The sequence below is a fragment of the Podarcis liolepis genome, assembly GCF_965112155.1.
Source record: "Podarcis liolepis genome assembly, chromosome: 5".
Classification (NCBI taxonomy): Eukaryota; Metazoa; Chordata; class Lepidosauria; order Squamata; family Lacertidae; genus Podarcis; species Podarcis liolepis.
Window position 1 is genome coordinate 59163659 of NC_139556.1, and position 17166 is coordinate 59180824.

Below are 17166 nucleotides of genomic sequence, written 5' to 3' on the forward strand. Positions count from 1 at the left end.
GAAATAAGGAGATAAGGATCAGTGGATCCTTTAAATTTCCCAGTGGATCAGGAGATAAGGAAGGTGCAGCAGATAAGGAAGGTGTTAACTATTTGGTCCTGTCACCCCCCTTCTCTCCCACATATGCCAAAGAAAGCAGGACTCTAGCTGTGCCATTTGCAAGTAATCGTGGCTGCCTTTTTACCTGCCGGATCAAGAAAGATAGAAACTTATGTAAGAGGCCACAGCCCAAACTCATCCCATATACCTGACTGGTCACATTCCTTATTCCGACTAATTGCACTGCATCAAGTGAAGGATGGAAGCTCTGCAACTGCAAGCCACTACTCAGCACCATCACCACCCTAGCAATTTGGAAAGCCAAATTTGATCAAGGTTGACAAAAAATAATCAATCAAATAGAACCACTTGTCTAGAAGAGATCTTGAGATGGTTAGTCCAGCCATGTGCACATAAATTGCTGTGGAGAAGGGCAGAAGCGGGACATTCCATTACTGATGAAAAGCCACTATCCACAAGTCTCTTAAGATATTAATGGGATGAACTTCAGGGGATTAGGAATCATGACCAAAGAAAGCTAAACCACAGATTGCTGGAAATTGATAGACTAATCATTGCCTCTTCAAACTTTTCCAGACATACCAGATGGATGAGAATATAGAAACAACTACAAATCCCTGCCTATCAACACCAGTCAGGCACCTTCACTGTGCTCTTTTCATCCCCTGAATAGAAAAATTTAGTTTAGGCAGATCTAGCCACGTTTTAATATGTCTTACTGTTCATTTTAATTATCTTAAAAAAAAAAAAACTGTTTTTATTTATAGCCTTTCAATATTTCTTATAAACTGCTTAGATTGTAGCACAGTCAAACAGCATAAGTGTAATAATAATAATAATAATAATAATAATAATAATAATAATAATGTATCACAGTATGATGAGGCAATTTGATTCAAAAGTGGCATACTTAAGTGCCATTTTGAGGGCAAAAAACAAACAAAAAATGATGCTGTAATTTGGGCCCTGTTCTTTAGGGTGAATCAAACCATTAAAAGTCAATGTGCATGCACAAAACCTAAATAAAAACAGGATGCTTGAAACTCAGCGCATAAAATTGGTTCACTCTCTCTGCCTATTTCTACAGACCATGAGTGCCACATGGTGCTTCCATTGTTGAGTCAGGCAGACAGGCTGGTTGATTCTGGCACTGGTGTGACTGCAAATTCATTGGCTGCACATATTTTGAATTTTTATTGTCTTTATTTTCCTACTCTTTTACACTGCAGATGGAAGGAAGATAACAGAGGCCCAGGCGTTAATGCATAGGATCTGGCTGCTGATGGGGAAATGGACCTGCATGAGAGAGAAAAAAGGGGTGATTTTCTTTCTTTCGTGTAGAGAAAGCAGAGGGGGGAAATGAAAGTGAGGATGTAGTTTTGGAAGGGGAATTGGGTTTGCGAGGGTGATGTGGATGATTATAGCACTTGATGTTTAGGGTCCAGTCCCCACCAATACCTATTTACTTACCCATGCTTACTATTTATGGCCTTGGGTAAATCACTTCTCTCTCAGCCCCAATCATTTGTCTTTGACAAAAAAACAAATGTTGCAGAAGCAAAAGCAGGGGTTAAAAGGAGTTGTTTTGTACTTGGAGTTCAAAGGGATGGTGAATTTAAACTCCAGGTAAAAAAAAAAGATTGACCAATAGTGCAATCCAGTGCAAATACACCCAGAGGTAAGACTCACTGCGTTTGATGACAGGGTACATGAGACTGTATCCTACATATCATACAACAGAGCTATACATTAATGTTCATTAATGGTTTAAAAACTGCATCTCTAGTATAGCCATGAACTTTTGCAAACAATGCTACCAAATGAATTAGAAAATGGTGTTTTAAATGAAAGAAGAGATGTTTGGGAAACCAAAGTGTGAGACATATTCTGCACTGCAATGCACTGGCCAAAATATCCTATATGAAGAGCTACATCTTTCTTAATTTAATTGAGTCTCACATTTTTAACCAAGGCCTAGCAGGTGAGGAGTATAAGAACCCATCTGTCACATGATGTGCATCTTATTTCTAAATACCTGTAAGTTACATATACCTTTTCTTCTGCAGTACTACACCAATTCATGTTCAATTCAATGATAACATCCGAACTATATTCCTGATTTACTCCAGAAGGTGCAGGATATTGTGCAGCATATTTGACTAGCCTTCTTCAACAGTTACCTGGTGCTTGCATTTCTAATTGAGATTATTCCAAAGGGAGCACATAAAGCAGAGTGCGAACTATTTTTAAATGCTGTCAGTTTTCTGTTTGAGTAACGTTTTCCTGTTCCCAGACGAGGCGTTGGTTGAAATAGTGCCCGCGGAGGCAAAGCAGAACAAAGCATGTGCACTAAGTGATCACATTTATTTGAATATTTTTTGTGTGTGTTCTAAAATTGGTTACAGAATAAATACCTGCACCTTATAACAGGAAGTCCACTTTTTTTAATACAAAGTGCTTGTTAGAGGAAGTTGCATCAACGAAACACAGGAAGGAACGTGTGCATCTTGACACACAGACTTCCCTCCTGGAAACTAAAACAGATTTTTTTTATTTCTTTTTTTAAAAGTTTCTTTTCCCTTTTTTTGTGCATTTCATTTCCTGCCATTGTGTATTTACAAATCTCTGAAAGAAGAAGGAAAAAAAATGCCAATATGCACGATACGTGGTCTTTTAACACAAAAAAAATCAGCCTTAAAAAAAAAATCTACAAATGTCATTTCTTAATGAATCAATGATAGAAATTTTCTCCTCTTAAAAAAATGGGAGGCGAAAAAGAATTTTAAAAAGCAAAACCAAAAGAGCCCAGAGACTTTGAAATAGAAAAGGATCATCTGTCCCTTTAAAAGTTTTCCAAACCGGAAAGTAGCAATGTCACATGATCCAGAAATAGATGCTTGATTGATATCCTTGTTAATTTTTTCCCCACAGCTTCCCCCACCCTCCCACCCATCCTGATACAAAGGAAGATTTAAAAAAACAAAATTAAATTAAAGGCAGAGATGACAGCAATGCCCCTCTCAGATTCTGGCAAGTGATAGGGAATAATGGAAATGGGTTTGATTTAAAAACGACAACGACAACAAAAGCTAGATTTTAAAAAAACCCAAAAAAAAACTTTCAAAAATCAGTAAAGATTCTATCCAAACCAGATGGTTAACTGGTGACATAGTGTTTGGTGGAAGGCTGACCATAAACTCTATAGAAATCCTGGCGTCCATGTTGCTGAGATGCATCAATCCATTCTCTCACTGCCAATCCCGGAAGCGACTGAGGTACGGAGGGAGCAGGTGGGAGGGGGTGGGAATATTCCTGCGACGACACTGTCCATGGAAAGTGGCCTGACCGTGGGTACGGTTGATGCCCGCTGTGATTGGATACTGAGGAACAGTAACAGTTGTCCACCGAGCAGACAAGGATTTTGCGCCCACCATACTGAGACAGCACAGACTGCTGAGATGATGTGCTGTTGGGGTAGTGAGAAGGGTTGAACATCGAGCCAGAGTGAACTGGTTGGGGGCCACTGGGAAGTCCTACTATGTGCTGGGTGGAGCTACAAGGCACCATGGGTTGTGCAGACTGGCCTTCAGCAGCCGAAGCCCCCTGGCTCACATACTGGCTGGCCACAGGTCCCGAGGAGGGCTCCAAGAAGCTGGCTTCTGGGAAAGCTGTGGAGTGCTTGCGCTTCTCGGCTCCTGAATTACTGACGCTGCAAGGGTACATAGGGATGCTCTGCAGGAACGGCACCGAGGTGCTGAAGGGACCTGAAGGAAACAGAGAAGACAACATGCTGTCACCTTGAGCAAGAAGGCAGCCCTCTTTTCCAAGTTCCGTGAGCCAACTAGAAGCAACACCCCGCTCCCCTCCTCCGGCAGAGATCCAATTGCCCAGTTTTCCATGCAGCAATATAGGCCTCGGCAGAGAATGTCAAAGTATAAGGTCTGACCTCACAACCACATACTAAAAAGCACAAGAACACAAGCTGGGGAAGAGAGTCGCCAATCATTTACAGATTTTCCTGGCATTTTGCTCACTGTTCTCTTAGTTCTTCCACTATGTAAACAAACCCGGCATGGAAGTAAGTTAAGGGGTTTTGTTTTAGGATAAACTCACCAAGTACTAAATGTCAGAGAATGATCCTTCAGAGGCATGTGGAACCAGCAAATCTGTGACCACATAATGTCCTCTATAATCTGGCGGAGAAGACCTGCATAGTGCCAAACACTACAGAAAAAGGCAAGATCCTAGGCCCTGCCTGTTTTAGAACTCAGAACTGCCTGCCAGCCTTCAGTTCTTACACTAAACAAATGAACAGAAAATACAAGTTTCACAAAATGGCATATCCACTGTCTAGAGCCAAAAATCTGAAGATGGTGCTAATATGTATTGCTTCTTGTATTTGCATAATTGAGTTGGAGGTGTTTATTATGCAGAACCTGGCTTTGGGGGAAGCAATCCCAGGAGCTCAAAGGTAAAGCTTTATAGCCACAACCCTTTAACCATTTCCCTAATTTCCCACCCCCTGGCCTATTCCAGCCACAGGAGGTACAAGGTGAACGTCTGATTGCATTAAGTGTCTTCTGCTAGTCAAGAATTACCTCACACCCTGCTTGCTAGGCAAGTCCAGACTTGGGATGCTCTGTATTATTAGTGGAGTAATTTAGCAGAGTCCAGGGGCTAAGAAACCAAGGGATAAGGGGGTGGAGAGAACTACAACACCTGGAGAAGACAAAGCTGAGCTGGATTCTCACTGCAGTTTCTTTGGCAGGTGAAGCTTAATGTGCAATTCAATTTTTCGAGTCCACATATGGCTGAAAATCCAGACCAGGATTTTAAGGTACTCTGGTGGTGATGTCAGGCAAGCAAACACCAAGATACCTCAAGAGCCTGCCATTTGTTTTCCCAATCTCATATTCAAACCTTGTGAGATGTTGCTTGCTCCCTCTGCCTGGAAGATCATTCCCTTTTTGACCCATCAAGCAATTTCTCCTCAACCTTGTGTCCTCAAAATATTTTTGTGATTACAGCTGCTGTGCTGTCTAGGGCTAATGTCACTGCACTCCCAAACACCTGGAGTGCTTTGGGTTGGAGAAAGCTTCATTAAAACATTGTAACTTCTTGTTCCACAATAGTCATTCTTTTTTCTCTTTTTTTGAATCTCCTGCAATAATTACCAATCTATTCTTGGTTGTTCTGCTTATCCAGCCTGGTGCTTGCCCTGCACTTTTTCACCCTTTGGCAAAACTAGTTGCAGAGCAATGCTCATATTTAGTAGCTTCTCAAAGGCTTCTTGATCATCAACTTGGAATATAAGACATTTTCAGCACAGGCTATTCTCTTTGCAGACTCAGAGAATCAGGGAGCTGACTCCAATTCTCTGATATCCCTAGATTTAAACCACCTTTGACAGATTTCCATTCAGCTTATTCTTCAAAATTCCCAGGGAAGGAAGCTCTATCTCCGCTGAAGGGAAATAGATTTACTGCCAAACTGCTTTTCGAATTCAGGAGGGTTCTCTCCCCCCCCCCCCCGCTTTCAATATTTATCCTAGATTTGGAAGGCTGCAGTTTGAAACCCCTGCTTCTTATCCTAGCCTCACACTGCAATCCTACACACGCCTACTCAGAAGTAAGTCCCTTTAAACTCAGTGGGACTTACCTCCATGGAACTGTGCATAGCCAGAGGGCTGCTGCTGCACCCCTCCTTGGGCATTCTTTCAGTGGGGAGGGGCACGGCATGCCAGGGGTAGGCGGAACCAAAGGCAAAAGTGGGCAGAGCAATGGGTGTGACTGTCTACATTACAGCCACACAAGAGCCAGAGCTTTCTCTACAAATAAAACACTTTATATGCCCAGCCACACCTCTCTCCCTCCGGGAGAGTATATAGTCTACCTAAGCAGAAACACTAAAAGAAAATGTCGAGGCAGTGAGGGCTATGGGTGGGGGCAGAATCCCAAGTGCCATTAGAAAGGTCTGGAGGGCCACATCCAGCCCCCAGAGCTTGAGGTTTCCCACCCCTGAGCATTACGATCCTGGCATACAGCCCATTCACCTTCTTCTTCACAACAGCCACTATTTTGGGCGTCAAATCTAATACCATATCCAAAGCCTTCTTTGTGTCAAGCTCAGCTGCGTTATCTTTTCTTTGCATGCTTAACCCACAGTCTCTCTCTCTCTCTCTCTCTCTCTCTCTCTCTCTCTCTCTCAGACACACACACACACACACACACACACACACACACACTCCCTTTCAAAAATGGAAAAGCACTCCAGCTGAAGCCAAACTACAGCCAACTTATAGAGCAATGTTTTCCCCTCCCATGTGTTGCCTGTGATGTTTCTGTTACTGCAACCCAAAAGTGAAAGTGTTTTTAAGAGGGGGTTGACAGGAGTACTATCTTTGCTGAGTCATAGTCACGCTGAAAACAGCATGTACATTTAAGGTTTCTTACAGGGAGTAATAAGAGCTTTCCTGACAGGCACTGGGATTGTAGTTGGACACACAGAAAGAAATACAGAGACCAAAAGAGGAAGGCTATGGCTGAGAACTTATGCCATGTTACATACGAGTGAGCCCCTGAAAATGCCACACGCAAATATGCTTAAGAATCAGACTAAAAGTTTGCAGACCCTATACAATTTGTTAATTGGAAGTAAGTCCTTCCCAAAGATTTAGTGGACAGTACTTCCAAGTAGAGCGGGGCTGCAAGGGACAATGAGAAGTCAGAGGCAACACTGTCCATTGGGGGAGGAGGAAGACATCTAGCCTGAAATATCAGAGTTGAAGGTTGCAAACCTGGACATCATGTGTTTCTCTAAGTCATGAAAACACATCATCCAAGTATTTCGAAGTGTAACATCCAGCTGTTCCTGATTTGAAAGACAGGTACCAAAAACAAGACAAAGACAAAGAAAAACCTTCCTTCCTAATCAGAGATCATAAATTGCCCCAAGATTACTTTGGGATCAACCGCACTGCAGGAATAAGAAGAACTAACCTTAACAAACTGCCCATACCCTTTTAGGATCACTCTCCTCTGCTTTGAAAGCCATGCGCCTAGGGGCTGGGGAGGCTCAAGACAGTCTGATTTATTCCAGCACTGCTACTTCCTACTTCACTTTTATATATATATAGAAGAAATTACACGTGACTGCAGAATTTTCTTGGTTTTTTATCATTTGCCTTAATCTCAGGGTAGCTAGCTGGTGACAAGTAATGGTCAAATCCAAGAGACTGATCTGAAACAATTAACATACAGCAAAAATAAACTTGGCCCCTGAGAAAACCATTACATGGAACATCCGCTCCCTACCTTTCCCACCCTCACCCTTTCAATGATATTTGGATTTCTAGTTCAAAGCACCACTCTGACCAGCAACACCAAGGCTGTGTATCGTATACAAAGACACATGAGAACATTCCCTCCTGGGTTCAGGTGTGCCTAGGAGATGGAAGGGTCAAGAGAGGCATCACTCACCTTCCAGAAGCTTCCGCAACTGTTTTTCCTTCTTGGCAATCTCATTCAGGAAGAGCTTGGAATTGAGGTGGCCAATCTTGGGAGGGGGCAGGCTGCCTCCTGTGCAGTTCTGGGTCCTTTAAAAAAAGGGGGGCATTATATTACATTACAGACTGAAGTACTGTACTGACTTTCCTCCTTCTACTATCTGCTGGAAAGCAGATTGCAATTCCCTTCTGAGTTGGGCCACTGGTTCTTTCCTTGACTTTGTGTTGCGCCACATTACTCGCTTTGATTCCATTCACCACTACCATATTCTCTCTCAACATTTTCCTGTCATTAATACTGATCAAAATCACCTAGTTTCACTAACACAGTTTTATTTTACTTTTATTTTGCATTGCTATGCTGTACGCCCCCGCCACTACTGCACACACATTGCCTACAGCTAAGTAACACAGGACCCACAGATAAGACAGAAGCATGACTTGAGTGCAGTTCAAGAAGATACACTTTTTTAGAGGTGAGATTTGGTCAACTAGATTCTTACAAAGTGTGAACAACCTGTCTTGCAGGTTAGAATTGCCCCTGAAAAAGTTGTGCTGATTCTTAACTGGATTTTGCACAGCTCGTCAATCAGTTCTCATCTCATCTCCCTCCAATTCATGAAAATATACCTTTAGTACCAAGTATTTTCTACCTGTGGAAGTGGCTAGGCATTATAATCCATTTATCTCTCAGCTTTCTTTCAGAAAGCTGAACAGATCATGCATCTTAATTCCTTCACAGCAAATAAGGCTTCTCTTCTTGTTTTCTCAGCACTGTGCTGAGCTCAAGATATAAACACTAGAATTCAGCAGTAGCACCTCATCCCTACTTCTAGCAAGACTGTAACTCCCCAATAAAGCAGCAGTTCCCAAACTCCTCCCCCACTTGATGACTTTTCTGTCTGTTGCAGCAATTGTAATGCTAGACGCTATATGATTTTTAAGGATGGTTAAGTCCAGTCAAAGGTGACTATAGGGTGTGGTGCTCATCTCGCTTCAGGCCGAGGGAGCTGGCATTTGTCCACAGACCACCTACATACCACAGCCTTTACCTGTTGTTTTTTTAGACATGCTGGGGACCACCTGAATGAAGTAGACCACAGTCTGATGGAACTCTATCGCAAGGTTTCCCAAATGCCGTGGGAGGAACAGTAGCTTAAGATGTCTACAAAACACTCCTTTTGATACCCATTGCTCTCCCCAAAGAAGATGCTCTAGATTAGCTGTATCATAGACATGCAGCCTCCTTCATCCAAACCCAGACTGCCAGGAAATTGATTTCTTACCTATCCATCAAGATTTTCACCGACTTGGTATTCTAGGAGGCAATAGAGAAAATGGAATCAGAAGCTGTAAGTCATGCAGACCTCTTGTGGCACAGCAGCAGCACCTTTCCCCATTTCTGTAGATTTCTCTGTTGTCTCCCTCGCACCCTCATTGATTTCATATGAAGGACATTCCTCTTACTCAACCACCCATCCTCACAAACAGCCACGCACTGTACTTCCCAGATACAGCAGCACTATCTGAGAGAGGCCACAGCTCAGAGCAAAGCACATCGGTAGAGATCCCAGCTTCAGCCCCTGCATCTGCAGCAGAAGGATCTTAGGTAACAAGGCTAAGGCTGGCAAAGCCAAGGCCCTGAAGTCCAAGGCCAGTCAGGGCTGCAGCACTGAGCCATGCAGGTCACTAGTCTCGGAATTATGCAGCTCCCTATAATGAACTAAAGGTAGATAAAGCTGAGCTGCTTTACAGGGCTGTTGTAAAAACGTTGTAATGATAATATATGTAATCCACTTTGAAGTACTACGTAATGCTAAACTGCTGTTACTATACCAAAAGTCCATTATTTGAGACTCAAACAACACCTTTGCATCCCTCTGTTGAATGGAAGCATCTGCCACCAGATTTCAAGCTCAGACCTTAGCAGTGCACAACACCTTAACAAAAGCAAAATAAATGCTGCCACTTTGAAGATTTTTTCTGAGTAATTTATGGCTTGGCTCCAGCCCTCCAGGATAACAAAGGTGGAACTAGAAGGGCCGTTTTTATTCGGCTTATGAGTATGCTCTCTAAAGCAACCAGGTGTGCCAGGCAGAAACTGCCTTGCAAGTCTTTAATTCAGATGATTATTATTATGGGAACTTCAGCTCTCCCCCCCCCCCAACATCGTTAAATCAGCATCTTGATTCTAGACTTTAACTTGTCACTTTAGCTACAAACCACTAACTCTGAAGCACAAGATTACAGAGGCTATTGCTTTCATTTCCCTCCACCACTCTAGCCTCATGTCATCTCCCTACTGTCAGAACAATGCCAACAAAAAACTCTGTCCTCCAGCTCAAAGGCCATTTTATATAGCTATATTGCACCCTGGCAAAAAAAAAAAAATTAAAATCCATTTGCTACAGGCTACCACTCCAGGTTCTGGATATTTATTGAAGCACAATTAGGCCAACGTTGGTGGATCAGCTCAGCTAAAGGGATATACTCCAGTAGGGTGTAAATACCCTGCCAATCAGCTGCTGAGATTTACTTGGAAAGCCTCTTTTTGACAGACAGCACTGTTCAAGGGGTCAAGGGCATATCGTCTTTCTAAAATGAGGAGTGGGCCATCTGGTCTATGTGATGGGGAGATTAACCCGAGAGGGGGTTGCTCAGCAATATCTTACACCAGAGCACAAGTTGAGATGCCCCTTGTATTCATTAGCCTGCTGCATGACATGACAAGATTCAGTTTAGGAATCCAGAAAGGGAAACCTGTTGGGGGACATGTCGGTGCCCCACCAGCTGCAAGGGAAATCTCCTAGTATGACATGTTATACAAAGCAGCACCTAAAACTGCACCCATCTTCCTGAACCTAAGAAATGTTGACCTTTTCCCTGGTGGAACTTAACTCCAAAGTAGTAACCGTCCATATATATATATCATCCCCCTCCCCCAGCCTTAAATGCTTGGTGTTTCTTATGGCAGCTAGCACACCTTCCTAGTTTAATCCTTAACTCTGGGTTGCCAGATGCTCCTTATTCTAAATAACATTCCTGTGAGGTAGATTAGGCTTAGGGCTCCAGGCACTGCCTGGCCAGGCTGCCTTAGCTTCAGCCTGAATGCTGCATAATATGCATTCAAGGCTATGCCCTGAGATCTCCGCCAGCTCCACGTGTCTGATAACGTGCTACTTGCCACCACTTCCTCCAAAGAGCTCAGGGTAGCCTACACTGAGTTTTCCTGTATTCTCTTCAGAACAACTCTGTGAAGTGGGTTAGAGTCAGAGATGGTGAACGGCTCAAGGCCAAGGGGGGGATTTGAACCTGAGTCTCCCTGCTATATGTCCAATACCTCTCTGCTCTCAGTAACACGGAAAGAAAGGGGTGCCCAATCCTTTTCCAATCAGTTCTTCCACAATTTCAGTATGACAATTTAAAATGTCACAAGGCACACAGAGTTTGCATGATGATGTTCTTAAGTATCTACACACAAGTGGAAAACAAGAAGTAACCCGGACAAATAAACATTACTCCGCATCTCTGAGACCTTTTGGAAGACGAAACCAGCCTGGGTTGAGCTTTTTCCTCTGAAGCTTGGTCATCCTTACGGGCTCAATTTAGCCACACAAGAGACAACATTCACGTCGCTCTTTAGGCAGGTAAGTAGCCAAGTGTAGGGAATGAGTGGGACTCCCAAGTTGTGCCAAACAGTTAATTAATTCATGGGAGGTAGGAGGGAAAAGCGGAAGCTTCCATTTCTGTGGATGAAAGTGAAGCTGTGTCAAGCTGAGGCATATGGCAGCTTAAAGCAGCCATTTTGGGGTCGGGGTTGTCACATAAGCTCCAAGTCCTTCCCTTATTCCTGCTGCCAAGTGCTCCACCAGACCCTCCCCTTCCCCAAACAGCCCCCACTTCACCTTCATGAAGTTGATGTCCTCGGTCTTGTCATACATGACCTGAACGGAGCTGAGCAGCTTCTTGGCCTCCTGCATCCGCTCGCTGAGGTGCAGCACCTGGGCAGCATTCTCGTTGCAGAATTTTGCCTGGGCCTTGTCTAGGATCTCCATCGTCTTGCGCAGATCCTCCTCAAGGATCTGGTGCATCTTCTCATACTGCAGGCGCACCTCGTCCTTCAGCTGGTTCACCTTCTCCTGGTGGTATAGAAGGGGGAAGAAAAATGCCTCTTGTTAGCCTCCCTTCATACCTGCTTGCTTTATCTTTTGTGACTGAGGCTGGGTGGGGAGGATGCACTCTGAAACTAAATGACTGGTGTTCCTTTATGCAGTAGCTATGCCTAGGGCACCTACGCAGGCTCTCAATTTTTTTCTGAAGAACAAAAAAGCATAGGTTACTGACTTTGCTTTGATCAGACTAGGAGGGAGCCACAAGAATACAGAGTTGTTCAATAAAGGAACAGGATAGAGTGGCTATCCAGTTTGGGGAAAACTAAACTAGTAGCCATTGCAGAGGGAACACCAGGCAACCAGGAAGAGAATGGGGTATTTAATAACTCGAAGGAGGCTGTGAGTGAGGACTCTTGGTCTTTGTTCCTCATCACAGAAGAAGAAAGTGAGGTTTCTTAAGTAAGGCACCAGGAGGGATAGGATGATGGGAACCAAACCTTGAGAGGTCCGTCCCTGCTGAACAAAGCAAGTTCTTAGATTTACAGCTGTATGGAGAGATGCTTGCAGAGTCGGCCATTTTTGCTCTCTCTGCCAAAGACTTCACACCCTTGTGTCCTTTAAACTTTGGCTACTGGGTTTGCTTAGCAGCTACAGCAGGCAGGCCCTTTAAATAGTCATTCTGATGGAATAAGGTCTTATAACCTAGGATTCCATTATTACTATGCTGGCTGAAACTTTCTCCCTTCCCAGTTCCTCTATCAAGGCATTTTCTTGACTGGTGGGTAATTGCAGCCCAGCATCCTTCTTGCGTCTAACACCAGGGAGGGGAGGGGAGAAGAGAGAAATCCAGGTTACTTCAACCAGCCGCTTGTCAGACTCCAACTTGTAGAGCTGCTCCTCAATGTCTTGTTCGCGTTCCTCCAGGCGGTCCTGCTGCTTCACTAGCATCTTCTGCAAGAAAAGGGACAAACAGAGGAAAGACAATTAAGAGTCAGAAAAAGTGTGTTCCAGAACTGGCTTACAAGTTACCTGGAAGCAGGATAATTTTAAAATGACTTATGCATTACCGCTTTTGATGTAATGTATCAAATGGAGTTTGCATCTCACACCTTCAGTGAGAGCCATAAGTCAAAATGTCTTCTAGAACTCTTAGCTCTCACTCTTCACATAAACCCATTGACTAGCACTACTGCTTTGTTCCTCTCCTTGCGCAAGTGGGAGCAACAAACAGTGTTGCCCAGGTTTAGCGTTAATGTCCATGCCAGGAAACCCTCAAACAAACTATGAAAGGGAGCAAAGAGCAAAAGCTTGGCTTCACATCATAACTTGCTTGTAGCAAAATAAAACACTTTGAACAGAGTGTGAAGTCTGGCTTTGTTGCTTGTTTCTCCTGCTGGGCGAAACAGTGAAACGAGAGTCATTCGCTGTCATGGATTGGCTGGAGGCAGAGTAGTGGGAGGCACCAGCTGGGAAACCCCCAAGGGAACCCCCAGGGGAAGAAGGCTCAGAGCCAGGAGACTGGTGGTGGGATGACCATGAGTGGTCAGAGGGGGAAAAGGGAGCAGAAAGAAGGAAGGAGGTGTCCAAAGGCAACAGTGTTTAGTGAGCAGGAAGAGCCTGAGGCAGAGAGCAGTCCTGATTTAGAGGCTGGAGAGGAGGAGGGCCAGGAGACAGGGATAAGGCCGGCTGCTGAAGAATCCAGGGAGTCTCCCCTTCCTGCTGCAGCAAGCCCCCCTCCCCCCCCGGTTTCTCACAACACACACAGAAATGAAAAGAGCAGAGGAGAGATTGTTGCGTGCAGACACTGTCCCCAATTGCTTGGAAAAAACCCTGGAGAGGTGGGGACTTAGGCAGCTGTGGGAAGGTGCGAACCTTCAGTCCTTGCAACTGCCTCATTGGGTGTCAAGACTTAGTTCAAGACTTACTGGGAAGAGTTGCTGGGATCACTAAGCCTGTGCTGTTTTGGTTTCTTCGTTAAAGAGTTAACATTGCCAACACTGTGTTCTTTTATCGCTGACCTACATCTGACTCTGGCTCCTGACACCTGCATGTCCACGCTAAAGCATAAACTATGGTGCATCACGATGCCCACACACAGCCACTGTGACATTACAAGAACAAGGAAAGCAGTCTCCCTCCCCAAGCTCCAAAAAAAGAATAAAGTTTATAGAAGACACATGAGCTGCCTTTTCAGGACCATCCTGTGTTATAAATATGCAGCGTCGATCATTTCCTGGCTAGTTCCCTACATGAGCTTTCAAAAACATACCCAGAGAGCTACAATGTCATGAGGAGAACTCTGAGACTTCTTGATCCTGAACTTCCCATCCCCTCAAGCCCCTCAAAAACTTGTTTTCTTGTTAGCAACAAATTTCTTGTTAGCCACAAAAATAACCTAGGGAAAACAATAATGGCCAATGGTGTAGCCAGTTTGGAGAAGATGGAGGGCCTGCACTCCTCACTTGGGAAATCTCCCTTTTGGTATTGGATACCATGCTGGATCAGACTGAAGGCATCTTCTAACCATTAGCCCGTTCCCTTAAAAAGGCATCTCTGATCCCTTGAAGCCAGAGTAACGGGCTCAAGATCAGAGGCAGAGCAACCCTTCTGGTGGCAGTTGTGGGAGATCAACAACAGAGGTACACTCCATCTCCTAAGCCCCTGCTTCTGTCCTTTTTTTGTTCCCTTCAACTGCCTCTTAAGCAAGGGAATTAACTAGGTACGGTATGTTCTCATGCCAGTGGTTTCTGGTTCTGTTTGGTACTATGAGGGAGACAAGGATCCTGTTGAGCAGACATCCACACAAGCTAAAGCCCCACCCCCATCACAGCTACAATCTCAGAAATTTCTGAAGTCATCCAGAAAGGACCTCTAGAAATGCAGTTCCCCCTTTGACTGTGGAGGGAGATTCACAGTATCCTATAGCTCCTGGGACACCTCTGCGATTATCGATTACATCCTTAACAAGGTCTAATCAATCCCTGAATAAATGTGTTTTTAACGCCATCCCCAAAGCCATGAACAAGCTTAGTTTATCATGTTCAGAGAGTAACAGCAAAAGTTTCTGCCCACCAACCTCACCTTTCCCAAGCATGCCTGTAGACTGGCAATTCTATTCCATGCTGGAGATGTGTTAATCGTTGTGTGTTAATGTCATGGGTTTCTCAATCAAAAATGGAAAAGTATGAATCTCAGTGTGAGAAAAACTGAGAGGTATCTCTCTCATACTTTTCTTAATATATTTAGAAATATTTTAATTATTTAATTTCTATCTGACCCCTCCTCCCGCCCAGGAGTCAAGCGCAGCAAGCAGCAACAAATTAGCAAAATAATGGGCCTTAATCAACTAAGTAGTTGCAGTGGCAGAAGCCCTTACAAGAATTCTCACTAATCCAATGGGAATATCCTTCTCTACTCCCACTGCATGTGCCCCCCACAGTCCTCCGAGTCTGCTCTGGAAGGTTGGAATAACCCCTAAAACAGATTGTGGAGCGCATTGGTGGAGGAGATGGAAATAAATTATTGTGGTATAAGGAAAATCCTTGCACTGAAGAAACCATAATCTTAGCACTACGTTGAACAGAAGCCAATACACTTAAAAACAAAACAAACATATCTAAAACATTTTTTTTAAAAAAACAGTCTCATGCTCTCACAGTTAATTATTTCAAGGTTATTATTAACACAATGGACAATACTGTAACATATACAAGAGTTCGGCTTTCATTTTGCTTGACTCAGTCCTGTTTGAGGCTTATGTAACTTTTTCCTCAGTTTTACTTCGTATTTAATTTTTGAGATTTTTTATTATTGTCGTGATTCTTACATCAATAAACCATATAGCTGTTTGCCATTTTTAAAGTACTTTAAAAAGATTGTACTACTGACACACCTAAGAAGATAGCCATTGTAAATAACAGAATAGTTTGACTCTGGCTATCAACAGCACGATTTAGGAAATGCCAAGTAATACATTTTAGATTGATCTGGCAAAAAGGAAGGAAGGAAGGAAGGAAGGAAGGAAGGAAGGAAGGAAGGAGCACACTATGAAGGAACATGGAAGATTAAGTGGTGGAAGGAATATATACTACTGATAGTACAGCAACCAAAGAGACCAATAATATTGGAATGCTTATATCCCCCAGTGCAGACCTCTACAACTTGTGACCCATTTAGCCTACCAGGTACTCAACATCTCTTCTACAGACACAAACATGAATCAGTATACATGTTTGGTAGGTCACAAGTTGTGCAAGCCTGCTCTAGTGTAATATCAACTGAAGGTATCAACTTCCATATTGTGCCCAATTTTTAGTTAACTGCCTTCACCAGGCTGGCTTTTCCGGGCCCTCATCCAGCCTAGATATCATATCTGGAGAAATGACCAGGGTGGGAGGAATAAAATGGCACTTTTGACAATGGCACAATGAATGCATGGGGCAGAAATTAATCCAGACATTGCCATTTTCAGTCCTTTCTGAAGAGTGGGGGGAAGGACATTATTTATAATGGATCTTCACTGGTTTGGAAGACGTAAGAGAGATGAAAGGGCTTTAGGCAAACACCTTTTCGGATGAGAAAGCTTCCTGGTTGACTTCATGCAGCAGGGGAAGTTGATCTCATTTCTGGCAAATGAGCTTTTTGTGATAATAAATGATCCAGATAAACCAGTCCTGCAGAGTCTTTATCTTCTGCATCAACAAATGTGTTTGGTGTATAATCTTAACAGTAAAATGCACACCTTTGTCCCAGATAACATTGTCCAGCTATGGTACTGATCAACAATTATTTCACATGATGATTAAGCTCTATCCAATTGCTGTGGCTATTGCTGATCAACTATCATGTGGATAATTGCAGTTTACATGTTTGTTTAATTTGCACCTGCCCTTCTTCCAAAAAGCCAAGGACATTTTATCCTTGCAACTGCCCTCTGGGGCAGGCCAGACTTAAAAGACAGCAATGTGCCCAAGGCCATTTAAGGAGATTCTTGTCAGAGCAGGGATATGAATCTAGGTCTCCCTGGTTCAAGCCAAACATTCTATCCCTTACATCACAGCGGCTCCCATAATCATAGTATGATTGACTCACTAGGTTAACTAGGCAACAATGAAAGATCAAGGCACATCACAGGGAATAAATAAGATTTGTGGCACAGATCCCACGTGGCTTAAATAAGCAAGCCACGCCGTACAATTCAGCCTGCCTTGTGAAAAAATCTCTTCCCAATTCCAAAGACAAAGAGAAAGCAGGGCAAGATTAAAGAGAACCGGCACTTTATCCTATGTGCCACATTGGCTGTCATACAAGGAGATAATGTTGATTAACATGGCTATATAGATCAGCTCCTATCCATTGATGAGGAAAAAAACAACCACACCTGACAGCTGTTCTACAGGCAGCATGTATAGTAAAAGCAAGGCTGGATTTGTTCCATGTGTTGTGATCACTGAACACACAGAACTTGGAATCCTGGAAACATGTGGGCAT

General features: G+C 43.6%; 1 protein-coding gene across 3 annotated transcripts in view; it reads right to left on the reverse strand.

Annotated features, from left to right (window-relative positions):
- Positions 1-1243: 1243 nt before the first annotated feature.
- The window catches only part of TRIM8 (tripartite motif containing 8), a 67496-nt gene continuing 51573 nt past the window's right edge, over positions 1244-17166 (reverse strand). For 2 of the 3 annotated variants that reach the window (XM_083505089.1, XM_083505088.1), the window contains exons 3-8: positions 12532-12627; positions 11470-11703; positions 8851-8882; positions 7539-7654; positions 3252-3824; positions 1244-1356 (exon numbers count right to left, since the gene is read on the reverse strand). In XM_083505089.1, the coding sequence (XP_083361215.1) occupies positions 1319-1356; positions 3252-3824; positions 7539-7654; positions 8851-8882; positions 11470-11703; positions 12532-12627 (1089 nt within the window). In that variant the 3' untranslated portion in view covers positions 1244-1318. Of the gene's footprint in view, positions 1357-2405; positions 3825-7538; positions 7655-8850; positions 8883-11469; positions 11704-12531; positions 12628-17166 lie in introns of those variants that run through there. The other variant, XM_083505090.1, reaches the window with a different exon arrangement.